This window comes from Pogona vitticeps, chromosome 4 (assembly GCF_051106095.1).
Source record: "Pogona vitticeps strain Pit_001003342236 chromosome 4, PviZW2.1, whole genome shotgun sequence".
Lineage (NCBI taxonomy): Eukaryota > Metazoa > Chordata > Lepidosauria > Squamata > Agamidae > Pogona > Pogona vitticeps.
The window spans coordinates 180,736,682-180,758,087 of record NC_135786.1 but is presented as its reverse complement, the minus strand read 5'-3'; the positions used below and the strand labels follow the sequence as shown (position 1 = coordinate 180,758,087).

The following is a 21,406-nucleotide window of genomic DNA, read 5'->3' as shown; positions in this document are numbered from 1 at the left end:
TCCAAAATAATCCTAACATTGTCATTATCAGTCCTGTTCAAGTCTTGCAAGATTATGATTTCCTTTATTTAATCAATCCACCTTATGTCCAATCTTCCAGGGTACTCACTTAAGAGTGAATATGGAAAAGCTTTCTAGTTGTTTGAAACATTTTGTTTATATGACATGAAATTTGCATTTCACCTTTCTAACACATTTAGGTTAGTATGTATGAGGTTTTCCCCCCATTTTATTTTATTTCCAACAACCATATGACATAGATAAACTGAGAGATGATTACTGTCCCATTATGCATTTACTCAACTGCAGTACTGCATTCATCGGTGAGCTCCTTCTCAGAGCTCCAACCATTATGTCCTGAGATGAGGCTCCAATTTTCATTCTGTTCACAATAAAATTATGATTTTTTATGTTATAGGTCAGAAAACATTTTACGCTACCTGAATTAGTCCCATTAATAGGTCCCTTCAGTAGGCTGAGATTTCAGCTTGAATTGTACTTTTAAAGGAAAGCAAGCAAAAATAATCTTATGGATCTTGGGATATAATATTTTTCTCTGATGAAACATGTTAGAAGTCTGAATAACATCATTTGGACTACAATTCATAACATAGTACAGTCTTAAGCTTCTCTGACATAGTACTTTTAATGTATTTGTGAAGGCTTTCATGGCCGGGATCCAATGGTTGCTGTGGATTTTTCGGGCTCTTTGGCCGTGTTCTGAAGGTTGTTCTTCCTAACGTTTCGCCAGTCTCTGTGGCCGGCATCTTCAGAGGACAGGAGTGAAGATACCGGCCACAGAGACTGGCAAAACGTTAGGAAGAACAACCTTCAGAACACGGCCAAAGAGCCCGAAAACCCACAGCAACCAATAGTACTTTGGCGTTTCTCCATTGTCCTTATATTGCTTGTTAATTGAGATATTTTTAAATTAAAGCAATGCTAAATATGTGTAAATACATTTAGGCATTCCTGTGCAGTGTGTCTTGGTAGAATTATTCATTTATGCAAATAGTTTTCTATGAATACATTCAATGTTAGATGAAAATATAAGGAAAAAGGGGTCTTGAAATGAAACAGAAGTAGACATCAAATGATCCAATAGATATCACAAAATATTTGTTCAGATGCAAACAAGGAAAGATTTGTTTGCTAATGAAATTTCAGCTTTCATGTAAAGCAACTGTGACACAGAGCAATAAATGCAATGAGATAGATAGATTGCATAGTGAATGTGTTCTTCACAATTCTTATGCTGTATTTTTGTGTGAAATCACCCACCTAAATCATTAATCCCCAGGAAATACTATTCTAGAGTTTCAGTAGGTATTTATTTAAAAGCACTGAAAAACGCATATACAGATGTTAGGAAATAAATAAAATTTTATTTGTCAGTATTTCTGTCTTGTGTGCCACACTTCCTTCCTATTGCTCTCCTCCACCCCTTTTCTCCCATGTCTTCTTCATTCTGTAGATTCAGATCCAGGACATACAAATGAAAGCTGGGGGGAGAGATTAATATCTACTTACAGAACATATTCAGGTAAATGGATTATCAGGTGTTCTTACTATAGTTGCATTTTTCCTATCAATGTCATTATAAGTAGTTATAGTAGTTGTTTTTCTGTGCCAGTAAATTGCTTGCAAGCTATTTTTATTTTAATATAATGAATGTGACCTTTCATTGGGGAACCCAAAGTACAGGTTTACCATGTACACATTGTCCAGGAATATCTGTCAGTTCCAATCAGTGCTTTTAATATATGTGGTGGAAGCTAGCAGTTAATGCATTGTCAAATAATTTATTTGCTAAATAACATGTTTTCTGTATTTGTTTAAGACATATATAGATCAAACAGAAATAGTAATGCACAGCAGGTACAACACAGTGATTTACTTATGTATATTGATGTTCAGTCTTACCATCTGCTACATGATGCCTAGTGGAGCAGCTCTATTGTAGGTTAAGACAGTTGCTATGACATACATTTACTTCCTCATCCAGAGCGCTGCTGACTCACATTGACCAGAAAAGAGTTTATCATGGAATTAAGCATGACATTTTTTAAAAATGAACTTTCCCTTTGGAAGGAATAGGGTGGCTTAGCTATATCCACATCAAGGTGGTGTAGCTGAAGAGCTGATCTTGGAGCAATGGCCATCTTTTGGTCTTATGGATCCACTATCTGTCTCCAGCCTATTCCTAACTTGCTTTAGTCTAAGAATAAGGTGTTTTGCTATTTACAGTATGTGTACCTGTCATCATAGCTTTCCATGGGCAGAACTGGGATGCCAAAAATGAGGGAGCCTACCCACAGTGGCATAGATCTTGTTTACTGGTGGGGTGGGTGGCCTTCTTATCCCTTACAGCTGGTGGCTCTAGGGGTTAGAACTACAGTATTTGCAAGACCGCTTTCAAATTGTTTCTTATTCATCTAGTGTTGAATTTATTTTCAGCAAGTGTGTGAAAATAAGTTTGAATAATCACATTTGGGTAATGCAAGTGCTTAGCAGCCTTTTAAAACAGCAGTTCAATATAGAAACCAGATATTTTTCTTAGAAAATGATAGTTGACAAAAAAAAACAAATCATGCCAAACAAGTTTAAGTTTGTAAACTTCAAAAGCAGAGTGTGAACAGCATTCAGTAAAGCAATCTGCTTTTTCTCTACAAATTATTTCAAATTCATAGTTTACACAGAAGAGTACCCTGTTTCCCTGAAAATAAGCCCTAACCTGAAAATAAGCCATAGTATGATTTTGCAGGATGCTCGTAATATAAGTCCTACCCCCAAAATAAGCCCTAGTTAAGTGAAACCCTGCCCTCCACCATTGTGCAGCAACGAGAAGAAGATGACATCACTGTATTTGAATAAATGTGGATTGTCGTACATGAAAAAAATAAAACACCACCTGAAAATAAGCCCTAATTCATTTTTGGAGCAAAATTTAATATTTTTAATGTCTTATTTTCAGGAAAACACGGTAGAAGTGTACATTGTGCAATGTGGATATTTGGGGAAAATTCCCTATAGAGAAAAATAAGTAATGAGGAATATAAAATGACAGACTGTTCTTGCAGAAGTAGATGGAGGAGTGCTATATTGGAAACCCTAGCAAAATTATTTCAGAAAGACGACAGAAACAAATGTGAAAAATACTTTGATTTAGCTGTTAATCTAATATAACCGATATTTGCAAGAACCATTTTTAAAAGTTAATTTTAGTAACCTTTCAGTGCAAACTTTTTACAAAACACAATTGCCTGTATAATCTGAGATGTATCATAATTGACTTGTATGTTATACTGAAATCACATATCCAATTGTGTGTACTACTACTTTTTTTGGTAACTATTTGTGGAAGCAAATATTGTGGGGAGTCTTCATGATTTCTTAATGTAGCCATCAAGGCTTGGAGGAAACTGCTGAAGGTGGCAGGATTTGGGAAGTTATCTGGCAGTGACAGAAATGGCTGGCTGAAATGAATGCAGAAAAATGCTGGGGAACCATTAGCTGAGTGACGTTCATCCCTAAGTACAGTATTATATTTTGACTAGCAAGTGTGGCTTCCCGTCTGCAGCAGTTCTCTTGACTATGTATGTGTTCTGTAGGTTGCACCTCTTCTCAGGTGAACACTTTTAGGAACAACTGACTTTGAAGAATAACAATTGGCGCCTCAGAGTATAATCTTGTACACACTTACCTGGGAGTATTAATCTCTCTGAACTTGATAGAACATATATCTGAGCAGATATGCACATGGTTGTGCCAGAACGGTTTCAAATAGGTGTGCAATTTAGTGGATACATGTTTCTCTTTGAAACTACACAATAATTTCAGGGACGAAGGCGGCAATGAAAAAAACACAATAATCCATATATCACACTTCATATTATTCTACCCTGTAAGAGTTCAGTATTGATGTGGATCTGACACAGAGATGATGTTATAGGGAATGATTTTATTTGCATATTCCAATTCCTTAATAATTTATTTGAGATGTGCTCAGAAATACTTATTCCACAGTTTTATGACACACACACACCCTTCCTGAGCTGATATTTGTGCCTGACTCTCCTTATTGAGGGGACGTGGTGGCGCTGCGGGCTAAACCGCAGAAGCCTGTGCTGCAGGGTCAGAAGACCAGCAGTCGTAAAATCGAATCCACGCGACAGAGTGAACTCCCATTGCTTGTCCCAGCTCCCGCCAACCTAGCGGTTCGAAAGCATTCAAATGCAAGTAGATAAATAGGGACCACCTCGGTGGGAAGGTAACAGCGTTCCGTGTCTAAGTCGCACTGGCCATGTGACCACGGAAGATTGGCTCTATGGCTTGGAAACGGGGATGAGCACTGCCCCCTAGAGTCGAACACGACTGGACAAAAATTGTCAAGGGGAACCTTTACCTTTACCTCCTTATTGAACCTCAGGGTTCTTGTGAAAAGCATCATACATCCTGGCTTAATCCAAGATATACTAGTTCGTTGACACCACACAGTGAATTACACTGCATATTCAAATTCTGACTCTCCCATGATTAAAAAAGTTCAAGATATTATCCCCTGTATCACACTGACTTGCTTCTGGTGAACAAAATATTTTGAGCTGAAATATGATGTTTTGATCTTTCTGCCTGGAAAGAACTCATTTGGTAATTCAGAGAGTGAAACTTTTATACAGTATTTGTATACATCTCTCTCTTATTTGGTATTTATTATAATTTACAATATTTTGCTATTCTTACAAATATATGGGTATTTTCAGAGAAAGAAGTTCCAGAGAAGAAGAAAATGAAAAAAGAAACTGGAAGTAAGAAAACTGCACCTGTTAGCATTCTTTTTGGTTACCCACTATCAGAACGCAAACAAATGGCCCTTCTTATGCAGATGACAGCCAGAGACAACAGTCCAGGTAATGTTAAATGTTCCTTCCCTCAGTGTACAGATGGATCATCAGAAGGAGATGGGGAGTGGAGTATATTTTGTTCTTACCTGAACACAAGAGAAAAGAATTCATTCTCCACATATTGCCCTTATCCTAATTGGATACATGTCTCCAATTAGAATAGCTCTCCTTATTGGACCTCTGGGGTTCTTGTGAAAAGCAGCATACATCCTGGGTTAGTTTAAGACATACTGTTTGTTAACACCACACAGTGAGTTACATGCATATTTGGATTTTGAACCTGACTCTCCCACAATTAAAGTCCGAAACATGTCTCCAATTATGTAATTTAAACTTTTAAGAACTGTTCACATTACTTGCATACATACAATTAATGTAATGTATGCTTTGTTTCCTGTGGAAGTAGATCAATGTACAGTAAGCTCCATTAGGCCATGGCAAGACAGTGAATGTATATGCATAGAAATGGGATATTTTTACTATTCAGGCTTAGAGTATTCAAATTATGGTTTTATATTTTTAATTTGATAATTATAAACTTGCAGATTCATTTTTCTGAAAATATTGCTGAGGATTGTTCAATTTGCTGCATTAGACTTTTCCAAATAAATGTAATCATGAATAATCTTTCTTTGAAAAAAGGTTCTTTTAAAATTAACAACTGAACAAAAGGAATATCAGATATAAAAGTAAATGTTTTATTGTAATAGAAAAAACTATGCAAAAATGTACTGTTTGCAGTAATAATTATTTTCCATTTTAGATTTAGTAATGTTACTGAATCATATTTATGGTGTTACATCTGTTACTTCTGCTTTAATTTGCATGTCTTGTCATAGCCATCAGACAACAATGATTAAAAATATATGTTTCATAAATGGCTAGAAGAAGAACTGATACCAGCATTTGATTATTCTTAGGTTAGATTAACTAAGAAATGTTAATCATGCTTTATTAAAAACAAAAAAGCAAATCTCACAGAGATGATTTAGGGAGTGGGGGCGGGTCTTATCTATATCTGGAGCTGGAAGAGATGAGAACCAGTGTCAAGGATGATCTGGTTTTGGTTGTGGTCAGATTTTGCGCAAGTACAATGCTCTTTTCATGTAGAATTCTCTGTAATTTGTTTGTGGGAATGAATAGCACCTGTTTATTTTTGTGGAATACAAAAAAGAGATGCACTGACCTTAATTACCTCCCCAGTAGGGAGATGGCTACCTTTGTCCCTATTTCTGGTAAATGCAGTATATATCATGAAAATTAGATACCCTCCATTTCTCCCTTCCTGCTCAAATATGTCTCTATATTAGCCAGCTAGCATTCTCTAGTTTAGTTCATTCTTCTTCGTGGCCTCTGTGAATGCACACAAGTGGGTTAAACTGCACCTGCGCAGGACTCCTCGGATTCTTCTAGAGCTTTTAGAAAGAAAATTAGTTGCAAGTTACCCCTACAGCGCATGCTCCGCCCGCCTCAACTCTCAGTTCCATTTTTACTGCCTTGGTGATAGGAACTTCTCGCACTAGAACTTCACTATTCGGTCTTTTTGGAATTTGTTCTTCTGAATACGTCTTGTCTGACTATGATTTTTTGCTTCATCCCTCTACTGTTGTTACCGCTCGGCTTTGAGCTGGACTGTTGATTTTTCTGTTGGACTTCCCACTCTTTAATTGGCTTGCCTCACTTCCTTCGATCACGGACTGTTTATAGTTTTGCTTCTTGGATTGCGGACTGTGCCTTATTTCCCGGCTACTAACTTCTCCCGCTCTTTCTCGGATTGCCTTACTGCTTTCGATCATGGACTGTTAAGATTTTCATTCTTGGATCACGGACTGTGCCTTATTTCTGACTACGACCTTCTTCGTTTCTGTACCCGGTTCTGTGAGTTACTGAGCTTTTTCTTCTATTTTTCTACTTTATGTCCCCTTTGGGCCCCTTCAGAAGGTGTGCCTCGTGTACCCACAAACTTCCCTTTTCCAACAGTCACAAGCGCTACCTTTTTGCCTGGGGGAGGGTCATCAACCCCATTCTTGCAGGCACTGTAAGAACTTAACCAAGCCTGCCCTCAAAGCTAGACAACAGAGGTTTAAGTTGTTTTTGTGGCACAAGACACTATCAGCGTCGAAACCTGACGCTATGAAAACTGCCTCAAACCCTTCCGATACTCCCCGTCCTGAGGAGGTGGCTGCCTCTACGCCGCCTGTTCAGGAGTCGAAAACGGCCGGAAAACCTTCTAAAAAGTCAGCCCCTTCATGTGTTAAGAGGTCACTTACCTCAGCATCATCTGGCTCCCAAAAGGACAACCTGAAAAAGAAAAAATCACAGGCTAAGGACAAGACCGACAAACAGTTGGCTAAAAAAGATAGGCACCGAGACATCCCTCCTGTCTCCGCCTCACTCCCATCGCCTATTTTGGAAGATTCATCTCGGGACCGTGATTCTCCCTCCGAGACTGGTGAACCTCTACCGCATCGACAGGCATTGGCATCTATCTCCATGCCGAGCCGCTTGCCTTCACCTATTTTATTTGTTTGTTTGTTTGTTTGTTTGTTTGTTTGTTTATCCGATTTCTACCCCACCCCTACTCGGGATGGCTTACAAATAAAATACAACAATATGAACAAATATAAAAGTCATCCAATCTAGCATGGCTTCTACCCATTACAGCCCTGCTCGTACCGGGTGGAAGTTAAGTAATTGGCCATCACCTTCGATCTCATTGGGGCAGGACTCTCCACCCTGTAAGAAGACGTTGAAAAGGAAACATATTTCTCCCGATCGGTGTTGACATTCTCATCGAGAGGTGGTGATTCTGTCACGTTCTTCTCAGCGTCGTTTGAAGTCCTCAACCGATGACGTTATTTATGTTACGGTTGAACGAAAACGATCTCGCTGTTGACGTCGAGAAGAGGACTACTCGTCAGATTCTCTTTCTGACAATGGAGTGGATCACAGACATAGAAAGATTTGCTATGTCTATGCTTCAACATTGTCGTCTTTGTCTGCTTCGCCACCAAGGCATCGATGGCGACATTCCCCCGATCCTGAAACAGTGGTCTACCATTGGTCCAAACGTCGCTATGTCGACAAAAAGATTGATAGATACCTTAACAAGACTTCTACTCTGCCATCACAGACTACAAAACAGAAGGATGCTCCGCAAACCTCACAACAACCCACCAAAATTCTGGTCCAGACAGAAAACGGGTCGAGCACCCCCGTCTCTTCCCCCATCTGAACAAGATGAACCACTTTCACCTCTACCATCTGACCAGAAAGAGGAATTCTTTTCGGAGGACTCTGAAGTGATACCTGTAGATGGCAGGACGCCAGAATCTGATGCCGGGGATCCACATCCATCATACCGTTCAGAGGACTTCTCCTCATATGCTCAGATGGTTGCCAGGAAGGCTAAATCTCTTAAGTTAGAAGCGAAAGAACCTCCTCAGCCCAAAGAGGATTTGGTCTTTGGAGACATTCTACAAGATCAAGTTGCTCCATTGAGTTTAGCCTTTATTCCAGCACTCATGGAATTAGTCAAGGAATCATGGTCTTTACTTCCTGCCTCGACACAAGTTACCTGTAGGATCGAGAACCACTATTGGACGCATGGTGAAGAGGCTGAATTTCTCCTAAAGCATCCTGCCCCCAACTCTATCATAGTCCAGTCCAACATTTCAAAGTCAGCAGGTAAAGCCAAGGTAATGCCTACAAACAGAGAGGGGCATAAACTGGATGTCCTTGGCCGGAAATTATACTCGTTTGCCACCTTTCTACCCAGGGTGGCAAATTATCAAGCAGCAATGGGGGCTTACCAAAAACAACTTTGGACTTGGGTGCTTCCCGCTCTGGAAGCAGCTCCAGATGATACTAAAGCATCCTTTCTCAATACCTACTCTGAGGCCCTCACAGTGGCCAAACATCAGCGTTTAGCCTCAAGACATTCTGCAGACTTGGCCTAGAAATCCATGGTGTCAGCTATTGGTTTACGGAAACACGCATGGTTGCGGTCTTCCGGTATCACTGAGGAGGCCAAATCGCACATCGAGGACCTTCCTTTTGATGTCACCAGACTTTTCAATGAGAAGACCAATGACAAAATGAAAAATCTACACAAGATTAAAAAAACCGCTAAATCTTACACCATCCAACAACAACCCAAGTATCAAAAGTATCAGTGGTGCAAGCCCTATGGTCAACAGCAATAACAACCATCATCCTCTCAAACTTACTGATCTTTCAGGCAACAAGGGACTCCGAAATCTTCCCAAACTTCATCAACTGCAACATCCTTCCATCCTCAGGCTTCTTCGCAGTGGTGCACGTCTTACTGTCCGACTGCTAGAAAAACAAAACAATACCTTTGACTTAGACACGTCCGTACAGATATGTCTCGCCCACTTTCTTCAAAATTGGCTAACCATCGCAAAAGACACATGGGTTCTAAGCATAATTCAATTCGACTCTCATTTAGAGTTTACAGATTATCCACCCTTAGGTCACATCCAGTACACCTCATTTTCACCAGTGCTAGAAGAAGTTGCTTCCTTGTTCCGAAAACGTGCCATTTTTGGCAAACCCTCAACATGTCATTTATGGAAGTTTCTGGCTTGTTGTAAATAGGCGTCAGGGCAGCCCTACAGTCCTGATTGCAATTTTCAGACGCCAATTGTTTCATAAGCATGGTCCTAGCAGCATAGCTTTCAACCTGGCATTCTATTGCCATAATAAGATCATTCACAAAATCAGTATAAGATTCCTTTGGGCCTTGACATATGTTAGTGAAGCTAGCAACTGTCTCTCCCTGAACTGGGATCTTTTTCCATGATTTTACCACAATATCTGCTATTTGATCCAAGGCTTGATCTGTCAGAGCGAGTTGTTGAGTAGAAGTAGAAAAATTGCCTTCCCCCAAAAGCAAGTCTCTAGTAATATTGATTCTGGGGTTAGTCCCTTGATTCTTTTCAGACTGTTCTTACACTCTTTGCCACCACTCATCCATACATAACAAATTTTGGGCAGGGGGCAGGAGGGACCTGATGAGTATTTTCCAATCAGTAGGAAGAAGGCGTTGCTGAGCCAATGTATCAAGGATAGCCCGAGTGTATGGAGCTTGAATGCCATTGTCCTTAATACTGCGTTGCAATTCCTTAATAAATTGATATCCCAAAGGGTCATATCTGTCTGGGACACCAGGGTTATTTCCTACCGCAGGCGTACCATGGATTATGGGGAAAGCAGAGACTGTGGTATTTCCAGCATCCCCCGAATCTCATAGAGCAGAAGCAACTGTTGTAGCAAACAAGTTGAATCATCTGCTGGAAATCAATCAGGGGCATCAGAGTCATCATTGTCATTGAGTCTAGTATCAGGAGGTTTACATTTTTGCAGCTCATAATGAGGTGGCGGTGCTGAAGGCACTGTAGGAGCAGGCAGCAACAATTGAGGTAATGGAGGAAGAGTAAAACAGCCTGCTTCTTGTTGTTGGGCAAATAGGATGTTATTGGGAGTCAGTCCTTTTAAACAAGCACGGACCTTACACCATGTAAAGAGCACTCTCGAGGAAATTTTTGGATGATTCTGAAAGTTGCAACCAATTTTACACCAGTCCTTCAGTTTTATCGTGCCGCTTTCTGGCACCCAAGGACACACATCATCTATGGCGGAAACTAAATCTTCAACCTCCTTCTTTGTGACTGTGTGTCCATTTTTAGTTAGCAAATAGAAGAGGTTGTCTACATATTGTTTCTGAGCTGAAGACAATGATGAACCCATGATGGCTGTGTCCTAATTGAACAAAAACACCCGGGATCCGAAGATGCGTGGCATGCCTGTAACCTTTGCCGGGCGTGGGTGAGCAAGAGCTGGTTCTGTTGTCGAGCCTCTCACAGGGCACCACTTGTTGGAGTCCAGCTCCAACACCAGTGGCCCAGCTGAGGGAGAGATCTCTGAGGAAAAGAAGAGACTGCAGTCAAAGAATCAGGTACAAAGCATGCTCGGTCGTGTCTGCAGGAAAAAAGCCACATGGCAACGCCCAGCACTTCCTTTTATTTAGTACTTAGGTTACACAGGATATGACATTACAGCCAGTAGGGTGTCGAGTACATTCTGCCTAGCAACAGCTAGTTCATGGGCAGATTAACTTTGTTAGTAACAGATTAACTTTGTTAGTAAGCATTTGACAGATGCTATCTTCAGCATATGTGACCTCCTCACTCAGCTGTAATGAAGTCAGCAGACTCCCACACATATGATACTACCCTGATGGCAGAAAATGAGGAGGAATTAAAGAACCTCGTAATGAGGGTGAAAGAGGAGAGTGCAAAGAACCATCTCAAGCTGAATATAAAAAAAAACTAAGATCACGGCCACTGGTCCCATCACTTCCTGGCAATAGAAGGGGAGGATATGGAGACAGTGACAGATTTTACTTTCTTGAGCTCCATGATCACTGCAGATGGTGACAGCAGCCACAAAATTAAAAGACGCCTGCTTCTTGGGAGGAAAGCGATGACAAAATTAGACAGCATTTTAAAAAGCATAGACATCACCTTGCCAACAAAAGTCCGCATAGTCAAACTATGGTTTTTCCTGTAGTGATGTATGGAAATGAGAGCTGGGCCATAAAGAAAGCTCACCGCCAAAGAAAGGATGCTTTTGAATTGTGGTGCTGGAGGAGACTCTTGAGAGTCCCCTGGACTGCAAGGAGAACAAACCTATCCATTCTGAAGGAAATCAACCCTGAGTGCTCACTGGAAGGACAGATCCTGAAGCTGAGACTTCAATACTTTGGCCATCTCACGAGAAGAGAAGACTCCTTGGAAAAGACCCTGATGTTAGGAAAGTGTGAAGGCAAGAGGAGAAGGGGAGGACAGAGAATGGGATGGGTGGACAGTGTCATCGAAGCGACCAACATGAATTTGACAGAACTCCGGGAGGCAGGGGAAGATAGGAGGGCCTGGCGTGCTCTGGTCCATGGGGTCACGAAGAGTTGGACACGACTAAACAACTAAACAACAAATGGGTCTCAGCCCCATTACTTTGTCCTCAGGACAGAATGCTCTTTCCTGGGCCTTTTCGACACACCAGCCCCTTTTTTTCTTGAGCACTCCCCAGGCTTTGCCCTTCTATCTCTAAGGTCTTTTGCAGACCCATGCGTTGGCAAGGGGTCGATCCCTAGCAGTGAGCATAGTTTAGCCATTCTCAATACCACTCATTTGGCATGTATCACATATCTGACATAACTGCTTAACTTGCTGACCCATTCCTGGCCAGTAAATGTTCGTTGCAACCCTTTGTTTGGTACACAATATTCCCATGTGATCTCCAAAAGCATCATTATGCGCCTTGCTTAAGATCTTGCCTGTATATTTTACAATAAGTTGTTTGAGGATTCTCTCTCCATCCCTCTGAGGCGCTAACAAAAATTCCCTATATAACAAATTATTTTCTACTATAAATCTCTCTGGGCATTCAGGCATTAATGAAAAGGAGATCCCTTAGCTTTCTCAAAGCACTGCGTAAGGGTGGTATCCTACTGTTACTTAACAAAAGACGAATTATTAGGTTTTTTCATAAATATAACTTCTGCCATTTCATCCACGTCAGAGTTCACTTTTAAAATGGGGCTTTCCAGATTACTTTCAGAAGTTAGGGATTCCATTTTCCTCTCAAGGATTAACTGCTCTCCCTGGTAATGTGTTACTACAAAAGCACTCTGCACATGCTTAGTGAGATCTAATCCAATCAAACAAGGTGTGGATATTTGATCAGAAATTGCTACATCCCAAATTCCAACCCATTCTCTATAATTTATCTTTACTTTAGCCATAGGTAGAATCACTGGCATAGAACTTATTCCCTTGATTGTAACAGTTTGATTTGGAAGTATTTGTTCTTTAGGAACCACATCAGGATAACACAGGGTTATGTGGGAACAGAGATCAACAACCCCCACATAAGATTTCTCATTAATAAGAATTTTCTCACCAGGGTTCTGCAGTAAAACATTATCTGCCTTTATAAGAAAGCACATACAATTTGATTGAACATGCCCAAACTTGTCGCAGTTATAACACTGTAAGTGCTTCGATCATACTGAGGAGATCTGTCAAACTTTTCCTCAGGGTTCATTCGCTTCTGCGGACTAGGTCCTGGCAACTTAGGTGAGGTATTAAGCTGGCCATCTTTTCCTGACACCACACTGTTGAAGTTTTTATTGAAGGGTTTCATACTGTTGTCCCAGATCTGCCTGTAAAATTTTACCTCAGAAAATTTAGGATCCCTAATCTTCACTAATGGAATCAGCATATTCAGATGCCTGTAATAAACGTTTAGGATTTTTGACTAAATAACGCAATTCCCCAGGCAGAATGGAATAAAATTGTTCTAAACCAACCACATTTTTCATTTGCTATAGAGAAGTGACATTTTCACGTTCCATCTGGAGTCGTGGGTATCTCCAAACATTGAATCAGTTGAACCCCCAATTGGGCATACGATTCTTCAGGCTTTTTGGTAAGGGAACAAAATGTTCTTCTAAGGTGTTCTACATTGCTGCCAAATCTAGAATATACCATTTTTCTATATGCCTCAAAATCTCTAGCATGCTCCAGAGGCATCTGAGAATAAAGCTCAGCTAAATCTCCACTTATTTGTGATCTCAAAACTATAATCCTTTCATTATCCTTAATGTCAGAGTCCCAGCACGCTCTCTCACATGATATCAGGAAAGATTCAGGCAATCTCCTTTCCTATATTGGGGAAATTTATTTAGATCGATCTTTGAGAGATTTTCCTCACTAGAGTTGCTATTATTATTGTTATTATTTTGAGCAGCTAATTCTAATTTTTTCATCTGCATTTGAAATTCCATTTCCCTTTGCCTGTTTTCTTGCTCAAATTCCATTTCTCTTTATCTGGCCTCAGCTCTCTCCTTGAGCTCTAGTTCCCTAAGCCTGAATTCTTGTTCCAACTTCCATTTTTCAAAATCTTGGGAGCTTAGGACACCTTGTCTTTCTGAGGCATTTTCATTAGTTTCCTCCTGTTTCCACTGGAGCTAGAGGGTCTCCATTTCCCTCCACTTTCTGAGGTAAACTTTCTGCCTCCTTACTCCCTTTTGGCTATGTTTGGGTGGCATGTTTAAGTCTGAATGAATCAGTCTTCAGTGTCTATACTGCTTTTAAAAAGTACCTGTCTTTCTGCTGTTAATTCCAGTACTATGTTGTTGTGCTTCACTCAGCAGCTCTTTCTCTGGCTGTTCTCCGGCTAACAACCTTTTAGTTACTGTGTCTCTCTATATTGAAGCTATTCCTGCTCTCAGACACCAAAGTAATTTTATTTTCATGCCTCTGCTTTCATTTTCCTATCACCTCAGATCTGCTCTAACCTGGGATTCTGCTGTTATCCAACACTGCTCCCTTAGCTCTCAGAGCCTTGGATTTCAAGCTAGCCCACTGGGTCTCTCAAAACCTGATGTAAACAAAAAGAGTTTTTTCCTTTAGAGTCAGTTCCCTATCTTTAGTTCCCTCCAGATCTGGGTTCAGAAGCACCGCCACTAAGTTTTTCCACAAAAGCTCTAGCAGATCACCCACTTCTTCACCACAGACCTCTGACTAAAAGATACCCACGACTCCAGAAAATTCACTTTGAAACATTGGTTCACTGGATTATTTCATATCCCGCCACTGGACACCAATTGTGGTATTTGCCCTGTAGCACCTGCTTATTTCACCAAACACAGAGCTTACACAAGTACCCCAACACACCCTTTAACATGCTGCCACCAGTTGATCTCTTTATCAGCCTATATTTCCTATGAAAGACTGAGGTCCATTGAGTACTGAACTTTTAAACAGAACCAGGTTTATTGATTACAAGTTGTTTTAGGAATAGTTCTTAAGCACATTCTTAAAGTTACACAAAGCTTCGGTATTTTACTTTAACCTCTTCTGTCTTAATTGATACAGGTCACACTCTGACTAATCACTCCTTAAACACTTTCTCTCTGCCTCAAACCCAAACCATCTCTGTCTCTGACTAAACTCTGATTCACCCCTCCCTCCTAGTTTCTCTGGCTCCGCCTCCCAACAGCTCTCATTGGTACATGCCAATAATCTTCTACCTGAGCCAAAGCAGGGTGATTGCTACACTTGCTTTTATAATTTCATTTATTTTATAATGCGTAGAATAGTATGGAATTTTAGGAACTTGTTTTGCCGGAACGATATTAAAGCTCTCTTGCTCCACAAGTACGAAGAGTGATCACTTATTCTAGAGTTAAATGACTTCAGCAAAAAAGTTCCATTGAGTCTTTTTATTTATTTCGCATCTTGACATTTATTTTCTAGATCCCAATCTAAACCATCCTGTACAGACAACACCAACACAAAAGAAAACACCCAGTTCTTCTTCAAGACAAAAAGACAAAGTTAATAAACGAAATGAACGAGGGGAAACTCCCTTGCATACAGCAGCCATTAGAGGTGATGTTAAACAAGTTAAAGAGTTAATCAGTCTAGGCGCAAATGTGAATGTGAAAGATTTTGCAGGTAAGTTTCAAAAGTAGAATTTTAAAAAAAAGACTGACCTGTTTTACAATTATTAAAATTATTAGTCCTTTATTGTCTTATGTCAAACTGTTTTTGAGTCATAAGATTAACCTGCAGTGTGCATATGAAATAAAATATGTTGTGATTCCATACTTGATCGTGATTGCATAGATTATTTCAATCAAATTTATTTTAGTGCTGTAACTCTAATCAAAATTTTGATCTGTTTCTTTTGTTTGTGCTTTCAAAAGCTTTCAGTTTGTTCTCAGTAGTTGTATACAAAATTGCTTTATAATCTTGTTTTCAAAAAATACTAAGATCTGATTAAAATAACATAATGAAAAACTTTGTCGGTGGTAATTATGGATATATTTATCCATTATGGATATATTTATCCAGTTACAAGTTGATAAGTGGTTAGAATACAAACATTTGGATAACAGTATTTTTTTAAATCAGTTTGTGTAGATCATGAGAAACTATGGTTTGTTCTGAAAGAAGTGGGTGTGGTTCAACACTTCAGGCCAATTCTGTTTGAATTACATTGGCTACCAGTTGCTGCCCAGACCCAATTCAAAGTGCTTGTTTTGACGTATAAAGCCCTAATCAGCTTGGACCCTAAATATCTGAAGGACTGCCTCCTTCCATATGAATCTCCTGGGAATTAAGATCTAGCCAGGGGGCCCTCCTGAAAGAGCCATCCCTCAAGGAGGTAAGAGGGATGTGTTTGTAGACAAAGGGCCTTTTCAGCAGCTGCCCCCAGACTATGGAATGCCATCGTGAGGGAGATTCGTCTGGTACCGACGTTGATGACGTTTCAGCGCCCGGTCAAAACCTTCCTGTTCCAGAAGGTTTTTAATTGAAATAATATCAACTGTGGGTCCTGATGGCAGTTTTTAGAGCATTGTATTTTTAATTGCATTTTAATTATTTTATCTTTTTATTGTATTCAAATTGTTGTAAGCCGCCCAGAAACCTTTGAGTAGTGTGGGCGGCATATAAGAAAAATAAATAAATACATAAATATTACGACAAAGTATGGAGAGACAGAATAATTTCCTATCATCAAAGGTATCAGATAAGGGTGGAATTTATCCCCAGTCTGTATGCAGAACATAACTATATAGAAGGCCAGGCTGGATTCAGATGAAGAATGGAAATTGGTAGAAGAAACATCACCTCTCCTTCGTGGTCTCTGTGAATGCACACTAATGGGTTAATCTGCACCTTGATTAGTCTGTAGTCTCTAGAAGTCTGCCACACTTGGTAAAAATTCTTGGTGTTGCCTTTTGGATTGAGCTGGGCACATGCCTTTTAGTAGAGCTGAAGTTGTTTTTAAGTAAAAACTTTAAAATATATTGTTATCTCCAAGTTTTGTTTAAAATTGTTTTTAATAAAATCCTGCTGATGCTGACCTGATGTTGAAAGTATTAAAACAGATACCTTGGTGTCTTGTCTAATAGGTTGGACACCACTTCACGAAGCATGTAATGCTGGTTATTATGATGTTGCAAAGGTCTTGATAGCAGCAGGGGCAGATGTGAATACTCAAGGACTAGATGATGATACACCACTCCATGATTCTGCAAGTAGTGGACATAGAAAGGTAGGTACCATTCAGTAGTAAATGAACAACCAAGCCATGTGTTGGTGTAGCAATTTAAGCTATTTAAATATTGTCTAGCAGAGCAATACAGGCACACCTTGGGCCAGGGGTATGATAATGGAATTATGCTAGAAGACTACCCATTGTTTTCTAAATTTACTCAGCCCAAAAGATGTTCAGAAGTGATGACAAAAATGCCTCCATTATTCCTGGAAGAACCACCAGAACCTGTCAGTCAATGACTGTGCTTGCAGTAATTACCACCTGCCTATAGGGAGACCCATGAACTTATAGTGAGAAGCACACACTCCTGCATCTGAACATGATGTAACTCTGTCCCAGATTATCAATCCCAGTAGTACAGCAAACCACAATCCTAGTACTGGAGATCCTAAGGTATATGTAGACATAGGGTCTAACATTCTCTTCTCTTGCTCACACTCATGATTCTGAAACATAACATTCAGAAGAAGGAAGGAAGCCTACAGCAGCCACATAATTCAGTGGGCAAAAGGGCTGTGAGGAGCAAACACGGTTTTCCTGGGTCAAAGACATCACCCAGCAGAGGGGAGAAGAATCTTCTGACAAGTAACCAGGAGAAGGCTGTAGGACCTATCGCAAGGGGAGTCACAAACATGCTGATAACTCAACAGCACACAGACTGAGGACAGAAACAAAGATAGATAGCTGTTGATTTCTTAACCAGAAAAGCTGCTTCAGTCATCTCCAACACTGACTTGTTTCCAGCTCTAATTGCAGGTTATCTATAATGTTTGCTTCTGCTCATAGAAGCAGAAAATGGAATTTACATCAAACTGAGGGGGAAAAGCAAATATGGTCCCATTGACCTTTTGTGGGCCTATCTCAAAATGGACAAAAGAGTTGTAGTTGCCATGATTTAAAACTACACACTCCAGTCTCCACCGAGTGGTTTTTAACCATGACTTTCGTAGCAGACAAAACCATGGGCAATCATCTCTCCCAACCCTTAGCCTCAGTGTCAAATTATAGAAAATAGGAGCACAGAGACTGCAGGAACACTCCTAGCATAGAACAGCTCTCATTTAGTCTACAGGGAATCCTAGGTTTGAATGGTGAGTACTGCTTCACACAAAGCAGGGAAGAGTCTCCATGCTGAACAGAGACTGCAACTGCACTGGCCCTTTGGGAGTGAGCTGGTGCATTCTAAATAGAGAAGGAGGGCAATATGCCATTTGGTGCAAACCTTGCATCCAAATAGTATACCAACCTCAAGCAACTCAATTTAGTCTGGTTCTACTGTCGGCTTCCAGCATTGTGAAGTGACTTAATCAGTGTACCACTTCAGGGTATTGGCAAATTAAACACTTCCTCTGTGGAGAGACAGGGGTAGTGATTGGGGGGCATCTGTTAGACCATCGCTGATGTTCTGAATCACTTAGATTACATTTTTTAAAAATATTTTTCTTTTCTGGCATGTAGTGCTGATTGAGAAACTGCCTGCAGCTGCAGTTTCTATTGGTACTTCACACAAAGGCAAAGAAAGTATTTTTCAAATTTAACCTGAGTGGTTCAGCAGATCAATGATGGTCTAGCAGAGGCAAAAAATAATAATAATAATAATTTCACTTTCCCTGCTCCTTCACAGAAAAGCAAGGGAAGTGTTCAATTGCTGATATCCCAAAGTGCCAACTTATTAAGGCACTTTGTGATACCAGAAATTGACAGCAGAAGGAGCTTTGGCAGCTTTAATAGTTGCAAGTTTTGGTCTGTTCCCAGTGGTTGCAGGGGATAGGCTCAAAAAAGGGTAGGTTGGGGCACTCTGGGGACACTTTGGTTTGCTCTAGCAATCAGGATGTCAAATGGCCAGAAAGAACAAACCAACTCACCTCCACAGCACAGCAAACAGCAGGACAAAAGCCTGTTTGATGGAGCCCTGAGGCAGCTGCAAGAATACTGTCTAGACTGAATGCTGATTTCCTGAGTGAGCCATCCAACCTGTTCTCACCCATATCTTTCTTGGAATTTCATATAGTCAAACCATTTACTCTTTCTGCTGTATAGGATAGCTTGCCAAATAGCAGGCCTTGTTGTTCCTTCCTTCATAATCCTTCCTCCTTCTCTTCTCTTTCATTCTTGTCCCCTACCTTTTCTCCCATCCCCAACAAACTGCCATGCATACTAACATTGATGACCATTCCCCTTGAGAGGCCTGCTGCTGAACCCAAATGAGCCAAGAAAAGAGGGGCCATCAGTCCTGAACTCATGAAAGCTCTACTTCCATTCCTGAGAATTTCGTTTTGAGGCCACATCTTTCTAGCATGGAGGAAAGGGATATTTGTCTGTCACTCCTTAGTAAAACACTAACAACATAAGTGGCAGAATTAACATTTTTACTGATAAACAGCCAGTATCTGAAATATCATGTTGGTATGTCTTGAATTCTGTGCTGGTTATGTCTTGAATTCTGCAAAATATTTTTATAGTTAATAGAATGTGTCTGTAAGGTTGCTCTGTATATAATTAATAACATTGATGATGTCCTGTCAAATTGATTCCAATGTATGGTGACCCTTGCCAAGTTTCTTTAGGTATAAAGTACTCAGAGGTAGCTTTCAGTTCTTTTTTGTGGTGCTGCTATAGGACTGTCCAGGTTGAACAAGGCTGATTGAACTGTCACATATACATGACTCTTCATAGTGCTTAATATTTTGTTTTTGGCAACAGTCGCCAAATGCTTTAAAGAACTCAAAAGGGAGAGTTCCAGATTATGTGGTACATTGATTTCAGTCTCCAAACTGCTTTAGAGCAGTCACAATGGAGAGTTCTAGGTTATGTGGTATGTTGTTTTCAGTACTGTTCACTTACCATTATTCATTTACATAAGGTTATAAGTGCATATGACATTATAAAAATAAAAAAGTGCACATTTTACAATTTAAAGTAATACTGAAGGCAGACACTTGTTGTCAGGACATTTGCAAATTAGGCTGCCTTTGTCTGATAAGTGGCCATTTGGATGTCCACAGTCTTAATTGCATGTCTGATGCCTCAAAGAAAGATATTTGTGCTTAAAGAGGTAACATTAGAAGAATTAAAAATACCAATTTGCCTTACATGATATGTGATCTTAATATACCTGATGTTCCAGATTGTGAAGTTGCTTCTTCGACATGGTGGAAATCCATTTCAGGCCAATAAACATGGAGAAAGACCTGTTGATGTTGCAGAAACAGAAGAATTGGAATTATTACTGAAAAGAGAAGTTCCGATTTCTGATGATGAAGATGGTGGTTCAGGTTAGAATTCTTTACATTTCTTTATATAGTTAAAAACAAGCATTTATATGTATACTATTTCCAAATATTGAATTATATTCCAAAAGAACCAAGACACAACCCAAGTGAGGACTATACAGGTGACACCATTTTTAGTGATTCCCACTGAAGTTCATGGAACAAAGTAAATGTACTTTAACCTGAGTCACAGTTGAAATGGAGCAAAATATGCTTCAGATCCAAGCAACAGTGCCAGCAAGTTTAGTCACATCTTTATCCATTGCTTTATCCATGGCTATATGGAGAGTAAAGAACTATACTGGGGATAAAATCATGATGGGGATAAAGCTTGTCTATCATTTTACTATTTATTTCCTGACCACTGCACAAGCACAGACCTCTAGTTGATATTAATCTTCCTTACAATGTCAAGTGTTTGATCCAGCCAGGCCAATATTGTCTGCACTGACTACCTACATCTTTCCAGGAAATTAGGGTAAGGTTCTTTTCCCAGCAGTGAATCTTTGAGAACTGGAGGGGCTACTGAGTCAGACTACTTGTCTGACAACCTCAGTACTGTCTACATTGTGTAACCATGCTACTGTAATATTTCAGACAGTGGTATTCTCTGACCCTTCCTTGAAATGCTGGAGATTTATCATTGGTTCTTTCTATATAAAGCATGTGCTCAGCCACCATGCTAGGCTAGGAACATTGTGCCCCCTGTCTATTTATGTCTTCCATTGTTTAACACATTCTGGTTCTGCATCCGTCTCATCCAAAACAGTATAAATCTTGGTTATCTGAACAGATGGACTCCCTCCAGCTTACATGAATTAGACCAACTGCTGGATAGCTCTGGTTGTGGATACAGAGGTTGGGAGTTCAGTTCCCTGCTGTGCCTCCTTGATAGGGGCTGGATTTGATGATTCATAGCTCTGCAGCTCTAAGATTATTATATTACTGTGGCCTTCATATAGTCAATTACTATGGTTGACCACTGGGCTAGCTGTTCCCCCATGCTGTCCTGTTCCACACTGGGTGAGGCAAGTGAAGTTACCAGCTAATAAAGTCTCAGACCAAGGAAAGGAT

General features: G+C 40.1%; 1 protein-coding gene and 1 long non-coding RNA gene across 8 annotated transcripts in view; one reads left to right on the top strand and one right to left on the bottom strand.

Moving 5' to 3' along the window:
* The window catches only part of ANKRD12 (ankyrin repeat domain 12), a 98,119-nt gene that overhangs the window by 56,942 nt on the left and 19,771 nt on the right, over window positions 1-21,406 (top strand). For 5 of the 7 annotated variants that reach the window (XM_020793518.3, XM_020793522.3, XM_072998806.2 and 2 more), the window contains 5 exons: window positions 1,475-1,543; window positions 4,764-4,910; window positions 15,251-15,451; window positions 16,915-17,057; window positions 20,188-20,335. In XM_020793518.3, coding sequence (XP_020649177.3) covers window positions 1,475-1,543; window positions 4,764-4,910; window positions 15,251-15,451; window positions 16,915-17,057; window positions 20,188-20,335 — 708 coding nt within the window. The remainder of the gene's footprint in view (window positions 1-1,474; window positions 1,544-4,763; window positions 4,911-15,250; window positions 15,452-16,914; window positions 17,058-20,187; window positions 20,336-21,406) is intronic. The other 2 variants (XM_020793521.3, XM_078391519.1) reach the window with 1 other exon arrangement.
* Window positions 4,768-9,244, bottom strand: LOC140706901 (uncharacterized). The gene is made up of 3 exons (XR_013544162.1): window positions 9,134-9,244; window positions 7,175-7,205; window positions 4,768-4,990 (listed from the first exon to the last, which is right to left on the bottom strand). It is a non-coding gene; the product is annotated as an uncharacterized LOC140706901 (long non-coding RNA).